The sequence below is a fragment of the Malaya genurostris genome, chromosome 3 (assembly GCF_030247185.1).
Source record: "Malaya genurostris strain Urasoe2022 chromosome 3, Malgen_1.1, whole genome shotgun sequence".
Lineage (NCBI taxonomy): Eukaryota > Metazoa > Arthropoda > Insecta > Diptera > Culicidae > Malaya > Malaya genurostris.
Window position 1 is genome coordinate 170,393,351 of NC_080572.1, and position 22,487 is coordinate 170,415,837.

General features: G+C 33.9%; 1 protein-coding gene across 1 annotated transcript; it reads left to right on the forward strand.

Annotated features, from left to right (window-relative positions):
* Positions 1-13,595: 13,595 nt before the first annotated feature.
* Positions 13,596-22,474, forward strand: LOC131437738 (antifungal protein-like). Its single transcript, XM_058607277.1, has 3 exons — positions 13,596-13,664; positions 22,009-22,120; positions 22,188-22,474. The coding sequence occupies exons 1-3, from the start codon at positions 13,647-13,649 to the stop codon at positions 22,322-22,324; spliced, it is 267 nt and encodes an 88-aa protein (XP_058463260.1). The 5' UTR covers positions 13,596-13,646; the 3' UTR covers positions 22,325-22,474.
* The last annotated feature ends 13 nt before the right edge of the window (positions 22,475-22,487 follow it).

The window sequence follows — 22,487 nt, forward strand, 5'->3', positions numbered from 1 at the left end:
TCTGCACCGGGCGAAGCAACAATTCGTAAGTGGTTTGCAAAATTTCGTACTGGTCATATGAGCACCGAAGACGATGAACGCAGTGGACGTCCAAAGAGGCTGTTACCGATAAAAACGTGAAAAAAATCCACAAAATGATTTTCAATGACCGTAAAGTGAAGTTGATCGAGATAGCTGACACCATAAAGATATCAAAGGAACGTGTTGGACATATTATTCACGAATATTTGGATATGAGAAAGCTTTGTGCAAAATGGGTGCCGCGTGAGCTCACAATCGATCAAAAACAACAACGAAAAACCATGCTGAAATTGAACGAATTGGGCTTCGAATTGCTCCCTCATCCACCGTATTCTGCAGATTTGGCCCCCAGTGACTTTTTCCTGTTCTCAGACCTCAAGAAAATGCTCGCTGGTAAAAAATTTAGAAGCAATGAAGAGGTAATCGCTGAAACTGAGGCCTATTTTGAGGCAAAGGACAAATCGTACTACAAAAATGGTATCGAAAAGTTGGAAGATCGCTATAATCGCTGTATCGCCTCTGATGGCAATTATGTTGAATAATAAAAACGAATTTTGGCAAAAAAAATGTGTATTTCTATTAAACGATACGAACTTTTCAGCCGAACTGTTATATCTACCCTCTACAAACATCCTGAAGACCATATTTGAGTTTTACATAAAATATGTATGGCCTTCAAAAAGCATTGATTCTCGTTAAATTAGATAAATTATACTATGACCCCTACTGCTAAGAGCACTTGCTACACACTCTCACTCCTAAAACTGAAGATCATGAAGTACCTGTGCCAAGTTTGGAGACAATACGTTCTGTAGTTTCGGAGATATGCCGTTGTAAACATTACCCCCCTTTTTAAAGGCACTTGCTACATCCACCCCCCATATAATCATATCATATGTATGCAAAATGTTTCTATGGTCTTCAAAAAGTATCGATCCTCGTCAAGCTATATGCATTTTCCATGGCCCCCGCTGTAAATGGCACTTGCTTCGCTTCCTTCTCTATAAAAATATACCTATGATCATCTCTGAAACGCAGTACCTGATTAAAACAGGTTTTTCAAAATTCATTCAGATTTGTTTTATTTCTCTACTTCTTCCAGTTCATGTAGCAATTAGATAATCACTAATAAGAAAAACTAAAAAAAATAAATTAATGCTTGAATTGAATTATGCAAATTGTATTTACCTTGTCCCGGCAATTTAGGTCGTATCGCCGGCGCCAGCGCCGTAAACCGTCCTCGTAAAGTCCTCAACGTTTGAATCATTCCCCTTTGAAATACAAAAAAAGTAAAAACGCGCTTATTACATTTGAATTAAAATACTTTCTATATTCGAAACTGAATTGTTACGTTGTTGTTACTGCTGCCGCATGTTCGGCTGCCGTTTATACGGCTGTCACTATGCCTAAAGTATTATTTTTGATCGTCCATATAACGAGTGAAGAAATTTTTTATTCATATATGGCGAACTACACATTTTACCCTATAGCGACACAATACGAGTAGTGACATCCACAAATTCGGATAAAAAAACTTTATAAAAACTGTTATTCATGAATCGATATCAATTTTTGGTTCCTGGCTTGACGCTTTGTATTATTATGACATAAATAGCACCTTAGGCACTAAAAATCAGAAACCAACAAAAAATGTTTCCTGGATTTTGGTTCCTGGCTTGATAGAAGCAGACCCTGTCAGCTTGGAGCGATATTAATCTTCAGTTGTGCAACGCTATCGCACGGCATCACATTCAACATATCATGTCAATTGCATGGATGCGCAGTGCTGCTATTTTGGATCGCACGAATTTGACATTTCTTCTATATAAGAGATTCGATGCGGTCTCGACTGAGGACGCCATGCTAGCGAAAAATAATGTTGCCAATAATTTGTTCAGGAAAATTGAGAGCTGGATATCTTGTTAATATGAGGTCTTTGATACAAGCCAACAGGGTCTATTTATAGAAACGGTTGATTTTGATGTTCCGTGTTTGTATCTATATTTTCCATATTCAAACAATGTTTTCATAAAAAAACGTGGTATTAACAACAATCTTATACCCTTTTCTATTCGTTTCATGAAAGAATTACTCATTCAGAGAAAAAGTTATTAGGAAATAAAATCCACTAAAAATTAGTTAAAAAACGTAGGGGTCTAGAAAAACATCAAGTACAATTAGGTAACTTGGATTTTTTGACTTCACACTGAGATACAGTGGGCACCACAAATCATGAATTCTAAAACGCTTCCTCGAAAATTAGTTCTCAATATTTTTTCACTTTCATATTTAATTTTTTTAACGATAGCTTTAAAATATTGCAAAAATGGTGTTTTTTCATACATTAGACTTATGACAATTTTCTTATTTTGTTGTGGTCGGCTAACCGATGAGTTTCAACTGCTCTTTATTAGCGCAATTTCTACTGCGGTGACGTTATAAGGTTCTACCGCAGAGAACATAAATTCAAACTCATACAAACTTTTTTTAAGAAATCTGTGTAAAGCATACAAGTGAAAATTCGTTAAAAATCGCAGTTGCTTACGACTTTGCATGAGTTATTATTGCCTACAAGATCGAACGCAAGAGCCCATAAGCGATTACTGGGCTGTTCAGAGCCTCTATGAGCGAATTGCTGCAAACGTTGAATTTCTTACGCACATTGCGATCTCTTCTTGGATGTCTGTTCTCTCACTTACTACTCGCAATGTTAGAAAAAGCAGATATTTATACCTGGCTTCAACCTAGTTGCGGTCGTTCGCCGGAGCATTCCGCTTCATAAATCTTCGGGAAAAAACATATTTAAAAAAAAAGAGCTAAATGAAATAATACTTCTTTTTTGAAATTCTGCTTAACGAAGGCGGAAAAAACTGGTTGTATTCCCAAGATAATAAATTATCTCTTGATACGTAAGTATCGACATCCACTACCAACTAGTGCTACCACTAAAAATGAAAGTCTATTGAACGCTATTGAGCGAAATGTGCTTTATGCTTATTGGAACTGTTTTTATTGTGTTTTTCTTTTGTAAAGTTGAAATTAAAATTTTATCAAAAATTGTCCTTTCTCCACCCGAAGTTCAAATATACTACTGGTATGTACTCTTTATTTTAAAAGAACTAGTCTAGTAAAACTAGTCCAACGGCGATCCGCCTCGTATTTAAAATGGTTAAAATGGAACTGTCTAAAACTGCTTGCAGATAAATTATCGGCAATAAACATTCATTGGACCAACAGTTTAACGTGTTAGATCAACAGTGGATTCTCTTTGGATTGTTTTTTCTTACAGGAAATAAAATGTTTAACAGATTGCCTATCCACAGGCGATATCTTTATTTTTATGGCTACTCAAATGCTGACACATCAAAGCATTTCCCATATAAAATATTATTTCTGCTTATGATTGAAACTCATCCTTCTATTTTAAATTGATTTTTAGTTTTCATACATTTACATTCCAAATGTGTGCTGAAATCTATAGCATATGTTTTTTATAATAGTGAGGATTTAATGAGTACATACTTTAAACGTGTTTTAGTGTCATACTCTCAATAGCATGTTCATACAAGCACTGATATTATTCGCTATACAGAGATAATAAGAGGTTTAGTAAATATGTTCAAATATGAATGATATATTATCGATTGTCGAAGGGTAACGATTCATCGTAGCTCCACCATTCATCTCATATACTAAAACCAATAGTTCGAATGAAATCTGATATCTCCGTCATGCGTTGTCTCAAAGGATAAAATAAAAATTTGTGCATTTGTTCCGAATTAAAAATCACTTTAAAGGTAGTATTGAACATTGTCGAGATTTTTTTTGTTATAATGCAAAAGCTGAAGCAGAAATATTGATTCTGTTCATAACACAATTCGTTGAGACTTAAAAATCTCACTATAGATGCTCACTTATAGAGCTATTGAACAGATTACTACAGATTACTATAGAGAATAAACATCTATCCGTAAAATAGAATGGTGACTCTGAAAACGATGACTATTGATTCCGTTTTTTTTTCTATATATAAAATAATGTTGGAAAATGTGTATGTAGTAAGTGTTCTCTGGTATGCACGAGCTTGAGCGACCACCCCTGGTTGCTACTCCGTTACTGATCAGGATTAGCTGAAATTGTACAGGGAGTTGCTAGATGATTCGACCTGGGACTGGTAAATCATCCTTCAATGTACATCTTCTGGTAATCCCAGAATTCATTGATCAGTATCGGCGCCGGCCAGGCCCGAACGTAGATCGACTAAGGAATGGGAAGGGATGTCAGTCCAACACTTGTTCTTACTAGAGGCCGTATATACTACTGCACACTCCACATATGTCACGGGAGAAGGATATTTGTTAGTAAAAATTCAGTATTTGTATTATTTGCGCGCGACTCAGTATGTTCCGGTTTCAAGATGCTCGGATGCACCACTAAACTCACCGACTTCCTGAGTGAACGTTTCAACAATATCCTATATTAAAGTCCCGGAAAGTCTTGATTCACAGCTCTTAGTCGAGGAAACTGAAGAAAAATTTGCAATACTATACTTCCCTATTTTAATGTGGAACACATTTTTGTTTTCTATATAGTGGTGCAAACTAGAAACTCAAGAAAAATACATGTAGAAATGTGGTCAGGTTTTGAACAATTACAGCTCAGTCAATTTTGTATCAATTATTAATATCATGTCACCATTTGTTTGGAAATATTTCTACGCATTGATTTGAATGTTCATAGCCATGTATTTTTAATAGTATATAATTGAAATGTTGATTAATAGCTAGCAGTGTCCTATTTTGCATGCAAAAAATCTCCGGCATACCGGATTTCCCTGCCATAGTCGACGGTTTTGAAGGAGTAAGCGATATATCAAAGGGAAAGCAGCGCTCTGATTGGTCAATCGTTGCAAAAGCGAAGCTGTTGGAAGCACACGAAGCTATAAATATAAGCAAAATTATAGCTAACGTTTCAGTCCTACACGTAGCTTGCTAGAGGTAGGTTGTTGCTACACAGCAAGACAAAAAGTGCCATAAAACGATTTGAAGCTTTAATTGGTATGCCCTGATCTTGTGTCATGAAAGATTGGATGAAATCCCATGTTATGTCGTTTCGCCTGAGAAATTGACAACTACCCCAGTGTAAATTTTGAGTGCATAAGATTAATTTCTGATTTATATAAGATGAACTCGATTGATAATGAGAAAAAGTTTATCGCTTCAATCGAAATCGCAGAATGGTAGTAATGGATGGTAGAGAAACGCTATAAAAATAACTACTTGCATACAAAATTTGAATACAAGCTTGGCGAAAAGAAGCTTAAATATCGATATCTGTATCGCAAGCATATGCAAACTTATAATTGCATACATTTGGGCTATTAATGTAATTTCGTCGGCTAAAAAACAAATACAAATCATGACAAATATAATCCATATTTTGAGTTCGCGTGTTCGGTGTTGGTTCATAATAAAGACTAAGCAGACTCTCGTGCATTTGCAGATTCAAAAGTGTGACGATTAATTGAAAATGTCGATCATTAGAAATTTTGGTTGCCTTGTTCCACATTAATGGCTCGAACAACCCCATGGGGCTGATCCTTGTAGTTTTTTATAAATGAAATTAAGTGATACAAAATAAACGAGTGAATAGGATTTAGACAAAATAGTTAATTCATTGCATTGACATATTGTAAACAGTTGTTATAGAATCATTTTAAATCACCGAATAAAGGTCAAAAGATTTCACGCGCGTCTTGATTCTTTATTATTTCCGCTTTATTATTTAAATTATTTATTAAAATTATTAATTGGTTATATTGGTTGATCTGGCAGCCGGCTACCGAGAAAAATATTTATTTATTGTTTGAAGTATTAATATCAAGTAGTTTTTGCTATGTATTCAATATACCGATAAATGTTATCTCTGTTATTAACTTTGTAATATCAACGAATTTGCGCAACAGTTGAGTTTTATATCATTCAATTTATAATCCTGAAAGACAATCAATAGCGTGGAAGAAGAAAATATACCAAATAAAACATTTCTCCGAAGCTAGACAGAAATTGACAAGTTGAATGGAGTTGAATGAAGAGATAATTTAGTAAAATAGAGTAATCAGGAATGTAACATTGAAAATATCTGATAACTGAAAGGAAAAAGAAACTCCTGTAATTGTCGCCTTCTACGACATGGAAGCAGGAACCCAGTGGATCTATTCTTGGTTCGTTTTTTTTTGTCCGCCGGATTCCACACGGCATTTAGGCTGCTAATATGTACTATCAATCTCCTAGTGGACCCCAGCCCCTTAAGTGACGTTTATGCGAAGGTTTTAGGGTACATTACATTAACAAAATCCATCGGGAAAAGGAAGAAAATAAAGAAAATTTTTTTGTGTTGCAATGTTGGTCCGCTGTAGAGCAAAATTTAATTACTAGCTCATTAGTGAAGTATATTGGCGCACAACTAGCTACTTTGTATAGAAATATTACTGAGCCTACATAATCCAAGTGCTTCACTATTTCGTTATGAAGGACAATACTTCTATCTGTGCGAGAAAAAAGGCGGGTGGGTAATGTCACAGACATAACTGGATGTCGTGAACACGAAAACAACTGACAAGTTCCTTAACACCTCCGAATATCAATTAGTTGATCAATTGTATGAATTATGCAAGCATACCCCTTTTTCACAGTTTTTGCACAAACAAAGAAAGCTTCACTTGATCTCGATTACTGTGAATTTCACACAGCGAAAAGTGCACAAATCTAACTAAACTTTTTTAGATTTGCACTAAACTGAGGATATTTACCTTAGACTTGAGAAAAACAATTCCTAATAGTTCTTTAGAAAACTTTTAGAGCCATTAGAACGGCTGATTTTGTGTGATGCTCTTCACCGTTGTTTTTTCACCAATGAAAATGACTGGCAGCTGTGACGTAATCGCTCTTGTCGGAAGCGAAACTAACTTTGCAAACGACACAAAATACATCTGCTCGCAGTGGCGATATAATCCAAACTGATTCAATTTTCGCTAGGAGCTTTCTTTTTACGTGATTTTGTTTGTAGCTTTTTCACTATTGGGCGGTCCTAACGGCTATAAAAATGGTCGCATACAGAATTTTAATGTCGATTATTTCATCTCGGATTTGCATAATTTATTGAAAGAAACTATCAATATGCTGTAAGGATTCGTTTCTAGCATTCAGAATGACCAAATTGAGGAACTCACTACGATATTCACCACTTTTCGGAACATTTTTCTCGAACGATTTGTTGTACAGCAGCAGATATTTTGTTCTCTTCCTGAGAACACGTTCTGATTGGCTGGTGTTGACATGGGTCAAATGAGACAGGTTTTTCAATAGTGTACTATTGAAATACTTCAATGCTTTTGCTATACACGTTTAAGTTGAAAAATTTCGATTCTATTGGTAGTTAGATTATATAAATCCCTTCACAGATCACTGAGCTACGAGCTTTAAAAATACGAGAAAGACAAACGCGCCTTATGAATTATCCTCTTTGATACTCGTTTATACCAAACATTTCAGAAAAGTTTAATTTTGAATTATTTGAGATTATGTCACACAACTGAAAATTTTATCATAAAATTGTGATCATATTCCCGATGGCATGTAGCAAAAATTATCTTGATTCGTTAGATACAACAAGATATATTCACGATCAAAAACTTATCACTCTCTCAGAGGATAAATTTTGAAAAGGCACCCCATAGTAAAGTAAGTCGTATCCACGACAAAAAAACTATTCCATTAAACTTCAACGATCGTGAGCAATCATAACCACGTTCTTCTGAAACCAGCTTTTGCATAGGTCGTTTGATCACTTTTGAGCAGTTAGACGTTCATCGGAATAGCTACAGGTACAGAAATAAACGGAACAAGTGCAGAATGTACAGGAACACATGTAGAAGGTACCTGAATAGGTACTGATAGTACAGGAACAAGTAAAAGAACAAAAATAGAGTACTTAAACAAATACAAGAACAAGTATAACAATGAGAACAGGTACAGAAAGTGCAGATAGCACAGGAACAAGTACATGAACAAATAGAGAGAGCTGGAACAGGTACAGAAAATACAGAATAATGTGCAGAAAAGAACGAAAGTACAGGAAGAAGTGCAGAAAATACAACAATAAGTACATAAAGTACAGAAGCGAGTGCAGAAAGTACCTCAACAAGTACAGAAAAAAGATTAAAATTTAAAAGTTAATGGCAAATGTTATCGAAGCAACAATATTGACTGGCAAAGTAAAAAGTCGAAAAGATTTTATTCGACGCATTTGGATTTAAACTTCAATCTCCCATCCGATTGGTTTTCCTGTTGCCGCCAATTAAGCTCAATGGTAGTCCTTAGAAGTTTGTGGCATGAATTTGGAATTATTTTTACATAAACAATTTTATGTTGGCTGTTTGCGTGTCGTCAAACCATCGGTTTTATAATACAGCATCTATTCCCAACCTGTGGTCCACGATATAAAAAGGTTATTAATTTTGTACCAGTCTCTCTACTTTGAAATAACTTTTTAAGGTCAAGAACAAGGCAAGGAGGATGATTGATTGTTTCGATTTGGTTTGGGCTGTAAATAAAATTAAAATAAATCGTTCGGCACGTCAGTATAGACATTGCATTTCGATGCAAAGAAAACAAGTGTTCTGTAAGTAGCAGAAACTTTACGTCTGCTTAGCGGTTCAAATTGAACTGCCGAGTTTTGCATAAAGCAGTTCAATTTGAACTAGTATGCACTGATGAGTCAAAGACGAAACGTAAACATATTAAAATAAATATTTAGCTTTCATAAATTTTAAGTGTGACACGTTTTCTAATAAAAAATTGACTGTCCGTTATCAGTAGTGAGATATATATATATAAGTATTTTTTTGTTATTCATTGGAAAAAACAAATATGGCAGATTCATCTATAATAACTATTACCATTGTATAATATTAAGGTATTTTTACTACTCTTACAAGCTCGAAAAAATACAAATAAAAAAGTTCTGTGGATACATTGTTTTTTTTTATTGTTTTTTTTTTTAATGAAGAGATACTGGTCAGTTGAGTGATTGTGGTATTTTACGACATGGAGACTACACACTTAATTTCGTTAGGTAATTCTTGTCTCTTTTGACGAGTTTTGAACAGCCGAACTACCGAATATTTCCATTCTACTGATATATCAGCACAAATGAACATTTGTTGACAGCAATACCTCAAGGTACCGCAGTGATAAAACGTGAATTTTACCGATAAAATCACCTACCGAGATTTGAACAGCTGAGGTCGGTAATCCAATTTAAGTGTGTACACACTTAATTTCGTTCGGTAATTCTTGCCTCTTTTGACGAGTTTTGAACAGCCGAACTACCGAATATTACCATTCTACTGATATATCAGCACAAATGAACATTTGTTGACAGCAGTGCCTCAAGGTACCGCAGTGATAAAACGTGAATTTTACCGATAAAATCACCTACCGAGATTTGAACAGCTGAGGTCGGTAATTCAATTTAAATGTGTAGAACCCAGTGCACCGGCTATTTTGACGCAGGATTCCACACGGCTTCTAGGCGGGTCCTGTCCGGAGAATGATAACAGGAATGATCAATATCCTAGTGCGTCCCCAGCCCCTGGGTACTATTGACAATGAAAGATTATGAAAAATCATAATCATTGCAACAATCTATAAGCAAGAAGGTGAAAATAATGAGCGCAAAGTTGACACAAGACAAGGTTCATATGAGCAAACTGAACAGTTAATGTAAGTGACACTTCGTCTTCGACCAGAGAAGTCGAATTTAAAAATTTGTTTTTTAATAAATGTGTAATTTTAATATAAGATTTTCGTTTTAAATTCAGAAAGATTCAACATCAAATTTGATGATTCAATCGCGTATCTATCAATTTGTCAAATATCGGTATACTACACACTTAAATTAGATAACTGATCACAGCTGTTCAAATGACGCTAGGTGATTTTTTCAGTAAAAATAACGTTTCATCACAGCGGTACCTTACGGTGCTGCTGCCAACAATGGGTAATAGTATACATTTTGAAATGAGAAACTGTAGTTTCCATCTCTGACTATTAGATTATTCATGATAACATTACATCAGACTATGGAAAGTGGTGCAAAGTTATTAAGAACAACACATAAATAATGAAACAATTCACTGGTGAGAATTTTGTGTTAATCATTTGGGATATTTCGTGTTGTAGAATGTGTAACCGACACTATCTGCTACCACAGAATACTAAAGCCGACCTTAATATAAAACATTTGCCAATCGCAGCTACTGTTATTATATTTGAACTATTGACATTCCTGCAACCGATGATTTACTCTTAGCTGATAAAGGTTGTTGAATCACTGATTTCTATACGGAGTTTACATCGTGCAGATATATTGGTAATATTTTTATTTTAAGGATCTAGAGTAAACCAAGTTTCCTGGTGTTAGAAATTTGTATATTACTTACTTCATGCTTGATACGTATTTCATAGATCTACACCCCAAACCACAAAAATGAAGATGGTACAATTTCTTGCACTTGCAATGGGTAGTATGGATATTAATGGATACAATCAAAGTTAATTTTTAAGTCCCTGCTTTGAATATATGATATTCTATTCCGCTGGAATTTTAATAGAAGGTATATAAATCTTTATTTTGAAGCAAAATTTGCGAGAGAAAAACCATATAGAAATGCTTTAGTTGCTGATGGAATGTGTGGTAGTGCAAGGAAAAAGAAACCAAATTATTTTTCACTAGCAGTTTTCAGCAAAATGGAAAGGGTTTTGTTCAAAGTTTCTACTTTTCTTGAATTGCCATTATACGCAGAAACGACTGATTTTTTTCATTTTCAACTATATGATAGTTTTATCTGATCAAATCCGGAAAAAAGATGGTGGAACTTGTTTTTACGCACTCATTATTGACATTACCTAATAGGTAATACCTATACGCTTGCAAGGTGTCTTTCCCCTTAAAGCATTATTGTGCCAATATATCATATGAATCATATACATATATATCTTACTGTCAAATGTGATTATATCACATGACCATTACATTTAACAATCACGATACTAGATAATCGCTATGTCAAATATCCATTATGCCAAATGACATCATACCAAAGAAACTATTTGTTCATTCTGTTAGTACACGCAGAAAAAAATTGTGAAAATAAATAAATATTTACCGAATAATGCTAATGATTTTTTTCTATTGATATAGTGACAATAACAATTCTAGCTTGATTCAACCAATGTATTTTTTTAAACAACCAACATTTGTTTGGAACAACCACATTCTAGTTAAAATCAAGCATATTTTGTTTGAATCTGCGATATCTCGGCTTGAAACAACTAGTTTTTGGGTTTGATGTGCAACTAATCGTTTTGCTGTTTTAAACAAGCGGGATTTTTCTGCGTGTAGATAGATATAATAACCAGAGGTGCCGTTTATACAGATTTATCTGTATTATACAGATTTTTACATGCTCATACAGATTATATACGGAGTACAGATTTTATACAGATTACCTTAATTCAATACAGATTTATTCAGATCTCACAAAAAGTAAGAAAGGAAAAATTAAACTTTTCTGTCTGAGCTATCTTTTAGTATTTGATTCCAGTGACGAGATAAAAGTCTGTCACAATTCATGGACAAATCACCAATTGATATGGAAATCTGTTGTGAAATCCATTTATATTATAATTTGAAACCAATTTGAACTGATATTCAAGGAAGTAATGGCATCATGAAACTTTACCGTCAAACTGAGAGCTGTATGACCCGACTTGACGTTGCATATTGGGCGATGAAATTGTATGTCAAATAATGAAGTCAACAATTTCCAACTAGGTAAATATCTCGGTTGATTTTTCGGAAGGCCATAAGAGCAAGTGACAGTTTCTCTTTGACCACTTTCTCTTCTATTAATTACCAAGCGGTTTACATGTTTATCACCTAACTCTTTGTATAGAATAATGCCCGAAACTTTCGAATTTCAAACAACTGTGAAATCCAAGAAAATCTTTTTAATCGCATCACAATAATCGAAAGAGAGAGTAAACAAAGATAACTGTCACTTGCTCTTACGGCCTTCTGCAAAATTAACCAAGATATATGGAATTACAATTCAATTGTTGTGGATAAAAAAAACTATGAAATTTCGTCGTTGAATATTCTTGTGAGCGCGGCAATGACTGATTGAGTCAACCATCCTACAGCCACGTTATAATGGAATAACATCTTTTGGCATCATTTTGTGGTACGAATTTCATTTTATGAGTGAATACAGATTAATACAGATTTTTTATACAAATATCTGGCATCTCTGCTGCAGACAGAGTGGACGCGAGAATTTGTTTCGAGCTGGTGACATTAGCAAACCTAAAGCGGGAATGATATTAGCAGCAAATCATTGGAGCCCTATCAGATTCGATAAATTCGCTCACCTATATTTTTTTGATAAAAAAAATAAAAAAACGATGAAATTTCGTCGTTGAATATTCTTGTGAGCGCTGCAATGACAGAGGCCACGATTGAGTCTACCATCCTACAACCACGTTATATTGGAATAACATTATTTTGTGGTAAGAATTTCATTTTATTAGTAAATACAGATTAATACAGATTTTTTATACAAAGCAATACAGATTTTCTATGAAAATATCTGGCATCTCTGATAATAACACATAGGTGTTTTCAATCAATCCTTATGGCCTGTTTACACTTCTGCTGGCTGCCAGCATGCTGGTGTCAGTGTACTGCCCTCTTAGGAAAAAACGTTCAACGGTGGTCCAATGATTGAACGTATTGGACCAACGAAGGACCACCGTTGAACGTTTTGCCTAAGAGGGCAGTACACTAACACCAGCATGCTGGCAGCCAGCAGAAGTGTAAACGCTACATTAGAACCGAAATAGAAAGAAGTAAATTATGAGTATTCTTATCAGAACACGGACACTAAAAGAGAATCAAGAATAAGACATTTAAAATTATGTGTAAAACCCCCCGGAATCGATTTGTTTTCCACAAAAAAATCCTGGCAGGAACGAAAATATCGAGTGACAATACAATACTTGTTTGCTCTCCACAACTGGCTGAACATCAACAAATAAATTGACCGACTGGACGAACACTTGATTGTTTAGGGTAAGATGAGAAACTATAAGCTGACAAGGTTATCTTAAGGCGACTGGCTATTTGTAAACAGAGCGCTTGAGAGCAAACACCCATAACTTTGATCTCATGTTTTCATTGATTCATCTTGTCTTCCTACCGAATTGTGGTGAATGAGTATAGCCAAAATAAACCAATTTTTTCGATAACGTTTGACCACGTACTTCAGAAGACTGGGCAATGACACATTTTTTTCGTCTTAAAATTAATGCTTATTTGCTGTGATGTTCTTCCGTGCCGCTGAAGTCACTATTGCTTAACCGTCAATATAATCCATGGAGCCGTTGAAAACGTATAGCAAATTGGGTATAAAAGCTTGATGACAAAATTTCAGCGGCATCAGTACGCGTCTTAGTTTTGAATTAATTAGTAGTTTTGTGCAGTTGCAAAATTCTTTATCCAGCATGGCTAAATTCTTAATGGTATGTTGATCAGGATAATGCCACCAGATTAAATTTGTAGTTAATTTGAAAATAAATAAACGTGAAATTGTTTTGCGTTTCTCATATAAAAAGATTATGCAATCACTGTGAAAACCGACGTTTGAACCAAGACCCTGTGGGTCGAGTGTCATATACCATTCGACTTAGTTCGTCGAGTTCGCAAAGTGTCTGTGTGTGTGTGGATGTGCGTATATGTGTATGTAACGTTTTTGATCACTAACTTTTCATGAAGATGGATGGGCCGATTTTCCCGAACTTAGATTCAAATGAAATATCTTTTGATCCCTTACAATTTCCGGAATATTATTTGGATCCGACCTTGGTTCCGGAATTATGGGATAAAAAATGAAAGATCTTATGGTCATATACAAAATGCACGAATTATGTTTGGATCTGACTTCCGGAGTAAAATGTGCAAAAAATATCAAAATATGTGTAGGGGAGACCGGGACTAGTTAGCCGGGGGCTAGTTTCATCTGAATCCGATTTCCGGTTCTGGAATTATAGGGTGATTCGTGTAAAAATTCCAATTTCAAAGTACTTACTTACATTTCTCAGCGATGGTTTGACCGATTTTCACAAACTTAGGTTCTGATAAAAGGCCCTTCAGGTTCCGGATTTATAGGGCAAAGTGTGTTAAAAAATTTATACCATCACTTAAAGGGGCGAAACGGAAAACGTGGTAAATTCTAAATCATCCTCAAAACTATTCCAACCGGTAGTCGTCAGTAGACGGCCAATTAAACCGATTTCGGTTTTTTTTTCAAGAATTGAAGAAAATTATTTCGAAGAATACCACATATTATGATAGTATGATTGATATGAGAAAGGCGTCATTACACCACTGGGTGGATTAGAACAGTTTTTTTGTGAAACGATTGATTGATGCAATGCCTTAGTTGTGTAAATATCCCAAGTAGCATGTTAAGTTGCTGTCCTGTATATTTCTACTGATTGTGCAATTTATCAAGTTAATTTATACCACTATTCTATAGTAACTGTTGTGTTATGGAAAAAGCGCAATTTTTCTGTGTTGTGCAACATACTTTCAAGTTCATCCGTTATTACGAACATTTATTCACAACGATTGTGCAACTGATACAAAAACTCATGCGTCGATCCCATCAAAAACGCAGTAATAAAATCAGCGAAAAAACAATTGTGAAACTCGTGCAATCTACTACGTAATGTGAACAAGAAATGGAATGACGTTTACAAAAACATAACAAACATAATTTCCAATAAATAAGTTTCACATTTGATTTTCAATACAACTGCTCTCAACACAAACATCTGGTAAAATAATGTCCACATGCAAAATGATAATGCTACATATTGTAGAATTGATCTTTTGTGTTTTCGTAAATGAAAAATCGACAACGAACTGCATTTTTATGGTGAAACATCTATTCGTACGCCCGAAATTTTCAAGCGCCTTTAAATTAACGTGTTTTGATGATTGTACACAAATTTCTGTGAAAATAACAGTCTTATTTTTAATGCGAATCATCGGAATGGTGTTTAAAATACGTGTATTCAAACATTCTTTAAAATTCTCAGACGATTTTGATCAAACTAATGTGTAAAAAAATCTCGAAATGATTTTTCTTGAATATTTTCCAATATGGCATCGATTGTAACAGTGAGTTGAATAGAAAATGGTTCACCCAACGTAATGACATATATTATCTAAATAACAGGAAACATTAACTTGTTAATATTTCGGAAAGAAATTCTCTACGTTTTGTTTTTTATCAGTTTTAATCTTCTAGTTGAATTAAACAACAATACAGTATAGTCATTTATCTTAGAGGGCCAGACTTTTGTGATATACACTGTATGTATTATTTTGGCAAATCCGTGTGCTGGAGTTGCAAAAACAAGTTGCACAAGCGGTAATATATAAATAATATATTATATCTTCTTGTCACACTATGATGAAATTAACTTTCCGTTAAATAAGTGATGGCAGGTTTGCTTAATTGTTTTCGCTAGATGAAATCCGAATACAAATTATCTGATTGATTTTTGTTTTCATTGCGTATATAAAGCTGTATTCCTGCAACTTTTATGATAATAATCTCATGTCTGCAAGTTTTGCGTTCAATTCAAACAGATAAATCTTGCACAACTTTTTTGTAAGTTTTGAACTTTATATAAATGTTTTTTTCTAAAACTGAAGAAAACTGCGCACACTGATCTAAAAATTCATGAGGCAGCCAAAACAATGCGGACTCTGCAGAAATATATTTTTTACAGCATTCGGCTTAGCATTTTTTGCCTTGCGGAGAGCATCAATCATTTCACTAATTTTTCTTCCACAAAAGAGTTATAGTAATTTCGACGTATATTGTGCCCGGTACAATTATGACAGCCGTTTGGAAAGTTTTTGATAAGTTGCACAATTGTTACACTTACTCCCGTTTTACATGACGATTTACTGCACAATTGTTTTAGATGCACTTAAAGTTGTTCTACAGTGATTTTTTCGGTGATATTGTGACACTTAACAGTGATAAGTTGCACAACCAATTTTAGAATATATTTCTAAACATATCTTACATAAATAACATTTCTAAATCAATTGTAAAACATCTTGAAAGATCAGTAAGTTACATTTGCTACTTGGAATGTAGGCTCGTGTACGTTCTAAAACAGATATATCATTGCATGGTACTGAACTTATTCAATTAAATTTTAGCTTTTTACTAGTTAACAATGAATGTGTATGATCTTAACTATGATGGTTTCATCTGTTGATTTAAGTAGTATTAAGTGTACCCAATATTATTGTATTGTATTCCTTACTCTTCTTGTAACTATCATGCGATTGGCGAAGCGCATTTTGAATGTTTGATGTGCAACAAGCTTCTAAAAATAAGTTCAATAACAGTTGTGCAACTAATCAAACGTCATGGAAAGCTCGATATGTTTCATATCAGTAACACTTGATCAGCGAATATCGAATTGGAAACTACTCGAATCAACATATTGCACAACCAGTTTTAAAACCCGATTTGGAACTTAACTTATTCAGATTTTCGGAAAAGTTTCATAAACAATACTCCTACAAAAAGGCTTGAAAAAATCAAAACAGTTACAACAAAACAATTATTTACGCACTCGTTAAAAATACGCGTGAAATTACGTATCTAAAATATCTAACAAATATTACCATTCTAGAACAATATTCTCACAAGTTACCTGAAATTACTGCTTGGGTAATATTTATATTATTAGTTAGAAGTAAGTTTTTTTTTATTCAAGATTATTTTCTTTTTTGTGAAATGCCAGGGCATTTCTTATATGTACTTAAGACTAAGATGATTTCTTTAGTTGTTACATTGTCTTATTTGATTTGATTATCGTATGTTAATTATCGCATCTTTGGGGGATCCAGTTTCCAGCTGGTGGTCGTCAGTGGATTAGGCAAGTAATGGTTCGTGATAATAGTTCGATAGTTTGTTGATTTGATTTTAATTAAATTTCCAGATCACACGTTCATTCAATATTACAATGTGTAAATTCAGTTTATAATTTAAAATATTCTTCAAGAAAAAGGAAAAAAATATATACCACAAGAACCAAACTCAACCTAGAATCAAGCTTGAATGAACAATAGCGTTGAAAAAATAACTTTCGTTTGGCATTGTCAACTTTTTGAAAGCGAAAGATGAGCAGGAAGATTTGTAAGCGGCATTGGGGTTCGATGAGTTCTTCTACACGTAGGAAAAAATTGTTAATATAACCAAATTTGGATTTCACGCAACGATTTTTTTGTTAAAATAGTGACAAAAGAAAATCTGGCTTAATTTAGAAAACATTGCCGCTTGAAACTACAAAACATGATAATCAATTTTACTCAGTGGGTTAGTTTGTTTCGATCGACACTTTGATAAAAACAACAAATATTCTACTTGAGCGTTCCTGTAAATTTCTTGGCAAACTATTTCGCAGTAAATTCAATTTGAAAAATTTGTTAAAAATGAACGAACTTTGGATAAAGTTAAGAATTTTTGCGCTTTAAATTTACAAACTTTTAGCTAAAAAAAATTACCTAAAATTTAGCTATTTCAACTAACGCTTTTGTTTGTTGAAATCATTTTTTTTTGTTTTTAAGAATAAAACGATTTCTTTGAAATTAATTTACTAGGTAGTGTTTTATACCTCTTTTAATTCGTTTTAAAATTCCTTAAAAACAATTATTTATAATTTTTAAGCCGTTTCGTCATTGACGTTGGTATATGGTCGAATTAGACCGGCCAAAATAAAGATAGAATAATTTATGTAAAGGAAATGTGTTATGTTATGATATACAAATTTATAAAATATTATTAATTATCAATACATACACTTTATCTTATTTATCCGCGGGAGACTTAAATGCTCTGGTTTATTCACGCGAGAAAAAATTGCGCTGGTTAATATGAAATAAAACTGATATGGTTCATTTAAATAGTAAACTTAGTTTTATTAATACACAAATAAGATCATAGATCTATTGAACCAAGTTTTTTTTATATAAAGCTATAACAGGATTGAGTCAACAAGGACATTGCCGTTTGCATTAACTCAATTTTAGTTGTCATGTAATAAATAGTTAGTTTATTTCAACAATAAACTAAATCTGAACAAATATATTTTTCGTTTGGTTAAACCAAAATTTTGATTCAAATCAAACAGAGATCATTGTTTTTGTTGAAGTGAGAAATTTGTTTGTAACAGTCATATTCTAGTTTGAAATGAATATCAGTCTGATCAGAGAAACTCTGCAAAGAAGTCTGATCAGAGAAACTTTCCGAGGAAATTTTACATTCTACTAGCACCTCTAGCTACTGTCTAATAAGACACACTTGAATTTAGTATTTTTTCTTGGATTGTTTGCAGTCTAGCAGGTTTCTGTAACGTCTGAAAATATATTTCGTCAACGATTTTAAACTATTTCGTCTTATTATCATCTTATTTTACATCTGGAAGACGCCAGAAAACACACAACAATTTAATTCAACTATACTATCCTTAAAACTGTTTTCCAGAGTAAATCTAACGTAAAGGACCTGTTGTACTGTGGTATTCAAAATACAATTTCAAGGATCACGTAGAATACACAATTTTCAAAGCTTCTAAGATGTCTGGGTTTATTATTCTTGTCACACTGGGACTTTAGTGAAACATATTGTGAACGGAATCCTTCTGTCATTTTGCTGTCTGGGCTTCAAACTACCAACGCACCGAAACTATTAAGTATATATTTCTTCTTTTCGTAGGCTTCCTTCGAAAGATCTCTGCAACCTTCCAAGCTATCAAGAACAATGTAAACTTATCGATCTTGATGTTGCTATTCGATCGCCATTCTCCAGTGCAAATTTTCGTGGCAGATCAATTACAATATTGGACTGATTGCAATTCGTCTTCAACTCATTAGTGCGCTATCAGTTTATTTTTTAAGTTGCTGGCGTGACTTATAAGTTCAACATAAACCTTTAAACAGACGTAAAATTAATGGCACATGCAAAACTCATTCCTGTAATCTTCGATCTCATTAACTTATAAGAATTCAGTACGCTCTCATTTATTACGGCTTTTATGATCCTTTATCCAGTATATGTCGTTTTCATTCGATTTTCCCACTTATTTGATTTGCACCTGTTTCGCAACGCTATAAAAGTTTATTTGTAAACTCCTTCCACAGTATTTTTCGTTACGTTCTGCTGTCGGGGCAGTTGTAAAACTTTGTACTCAGCTTACGATAATCGTTTATATGTATCTGTTGGATTACTAACTGTAGGCATACATAGATTTCCCATTGTACGGAGACATTACCAGCGCTTCAAGTGAGAAACGGGTGCACTTTTTCCATTAGCTACTGTCATAAATCAAATAAACATAGATGTCCCAGTGTGATAGCATAAATTAAATAAACCTAGATTCCCCAGTGTAATAGTAATAATAGTTGAGCAACCCGTGACAGCAAAAGCACCGTCTGGTGGAGAATGGGTGCGTAAATGCTCCTGAAATGCATGCATAAAGTTGCCTGCGCATTTAACACACTGCACAGTGGTTCAAAAGCACAATTTCACGCTCTTAATTGATAACTCATAGGATCGTGGTTTTTGAGGTACAGTATCTTCAGCAAAGTTGCTCAGAATTATAGACGCCATCTTTTAAGAAATTTTATTTATGTGATTAATCCTCCTAAAAGTGAGATAAACATTTTATTTTAGCTCAGGGTCAATATAGGGGCTAAGTTACTTCGACAAAGTTGTGCAGAAAGTTATTTCAAACAAGTTTGCTGAAAGTACTATTCCCGTAACTTGAGTGTAACTCAAGATATAATGTATTTACGAAAAGGATGTCCAAAAACCAGTTTTTGTAAGAAAACATATATATTTTCAATTTATATGAGTTTTTCATGTTATACAAAGTTTTTCGTCCTTAAAAACTACACAACTTATTCGAACATACTATGCTGCTATCATTTCAGTTTAATGAAATATAGTCATTTTTCATGTTATTTTTAATAAAATTCTAACTTGTCTATTATCAAAAGGCGCAGGAAGGTGCACATGAAACTACTTACATATTAAACTACTTCAAAAGGGCTTTCATACCGTGGTTGAATTACTCGTCTGCGATCGTCTGCAGGCGATATATGTTCTTTTCAAATATCCTTGTCCTTGACATTTTCAATGATAAGGTTCATTGTATTTCAGATCAGATTTCAGTATATATTCGTTACCATGGAAACTCTTACAATAAAAGGTTTTTATGGACATCGAAGTCTACAAATAGAAAAGTTTAGTAATAATTACAGACGGTTTTTTGAAAGTAACTGTCCGACGTTTTTTAAAAGTGAGATAAGAAGCCACGACTTTGAAAAAAGGCAATCATCATGTCGAATTACGTTATGTCATTTTTTGGTAAGTTTTTTCTATAGAAAAGCTCTGTGGATAAATATCTTCTACTCATCATTTAAAGTGGAGATCGATAAACGCTTGCTATATTGTACTGTTCATAATGATTAGGAAGTTTCTTTTATACAGATGTCGGGAGTATTATACACGCGAGCAATCCAGATCACTTACGAATCGGGATCCCATGAATTGGTAATTAGTTTCATTGGATCCTTTGGTTACAAATATTCGTGAATGGCCAAAACAGTCCAAGAAGAATCTGTCGAACGATGCTAAGAGTCTTTTAGCTGGTTAAGAACATTGCCAACTATCATAAAATGAATACAAATAACTAAAAAATGAGTTTTGATCATACTTCTCTCGACATAACTTAATTCGATTTGATGATGACTTTTTTAAAAGTTGTGACAAAACATTTACTAAACTATTCAATTTATAGACTTCAATGTGCACAAAAAAATAATATTTTGTGGAAAGTACCATAGTAATGAATATATACTGAAATCTGATCTGAAATACAATGAACCTTATCATTGAAAATGTCAAGGACAAGGATATTTGAAAAGAACATATCTCGCCTGCAGACGATCGCAGACGAGTAATTCAACCACGGTATGGAAGCCCTTTTGAAGAAGTTTAATATGTAAGTAGTTTCATCTGCACCTTCCTGCGCCTTTTGATAATAGACAAGTTAGAATTTTATTAAAAATAACTCGAAAAATTACTATATTTCATAAAACTGAAATGATAGCAGCATAGTATGTTCGAGAAAGTTGTGTAGTTTTTAAGGACGAAAAACTTTGTATAACATGAAAAACTCATATAAATTGAAAATATATATGTTTTCTTACAAAAACTGGTTTTTGGACATCCTTTTCGTAAATACATTATATCTTGAGTTACACTCAAGTTACGGGAATAGTACTTTCAGCAAACTTGTTTGAAATAACTTTCTGCACAACTTTGTCGAAGTAACTTACCCCCTATGTTGACCCTGAGCTAAAATAAAATGTTTATCTCACTTTTAGGGGGATTAATCACATAAATAAAATTTCACAAAAGATGGCGTCTATAATTCAGAGCAACTTTGCTGAAGATACTGTACCTCAAAAACTACGTCCTATGAGTTATCAATTAAGAGCGTGAAATTGCGCTTTTGAACCACTGTGCACTGGGGAATCTAGGTTTATTTTATTTATGGTGTAGGGCTTTTTTGCTCCTAAAAACTATAGATAAATTACTAAATTCAACCCAAGTAGGCTGTTTCTACCTTCCAATATTACTTTCATTTCGTGTTAGGTCGGAAGAATGAGGTCGTATTTTCGTAATCATCAACGAGCCTGGGAAACTTAAAAAAACAGTATATAACGGAAAACGAAACTCTCAATTCAATCTTTTTTTCATTTTAGTTGTTCACATTTTTATTACTTGCTCTGGTTGCAATTGCTTCTGCGCAGAAAGGACATAGCGGCCATGGCAAGCAGGAACATGGTAACCATGGCGCAAGCATAGGTCACGGAGGTATTTTGATATGCTACCACTAGAAGACTCATTTGACATAATTGGTTATTTATCTTTTATAATTAAGGTGGTCGACAAGGACATAGTGCAAATCATGGGCATGCTCAACCGCATGGACATGCACAATCTCATGGACACGCTCAAGCTCACGGGCATGGACATAGTCAAGGTCACGGACATGCTCACGGTCATGGTCGATTCTAACGATTAGGTGGATAACATTATGTAAGAGATAGGCTGCGTAAAGTGTAATCCAACTAAGTGTGTAAATGACTTTAAGTAAATTAAACTGACTAAATAATTTAAAATATCAACATACAGTGATTGAATAGATCCGAAAGAAATTAACAATATCGGAAACAGTGTA

Coding starts and splice junctions, on each gene's coding strand:
- LOC131437738 (XM_058607277.1), top strand. Junction 22,121..22,187: donor CGCAAGCATAGGTCACGGAG/GTATTTTGATAT, acceptor TTTATAATTAAG/GTGGTCGACAAGGACATAGT.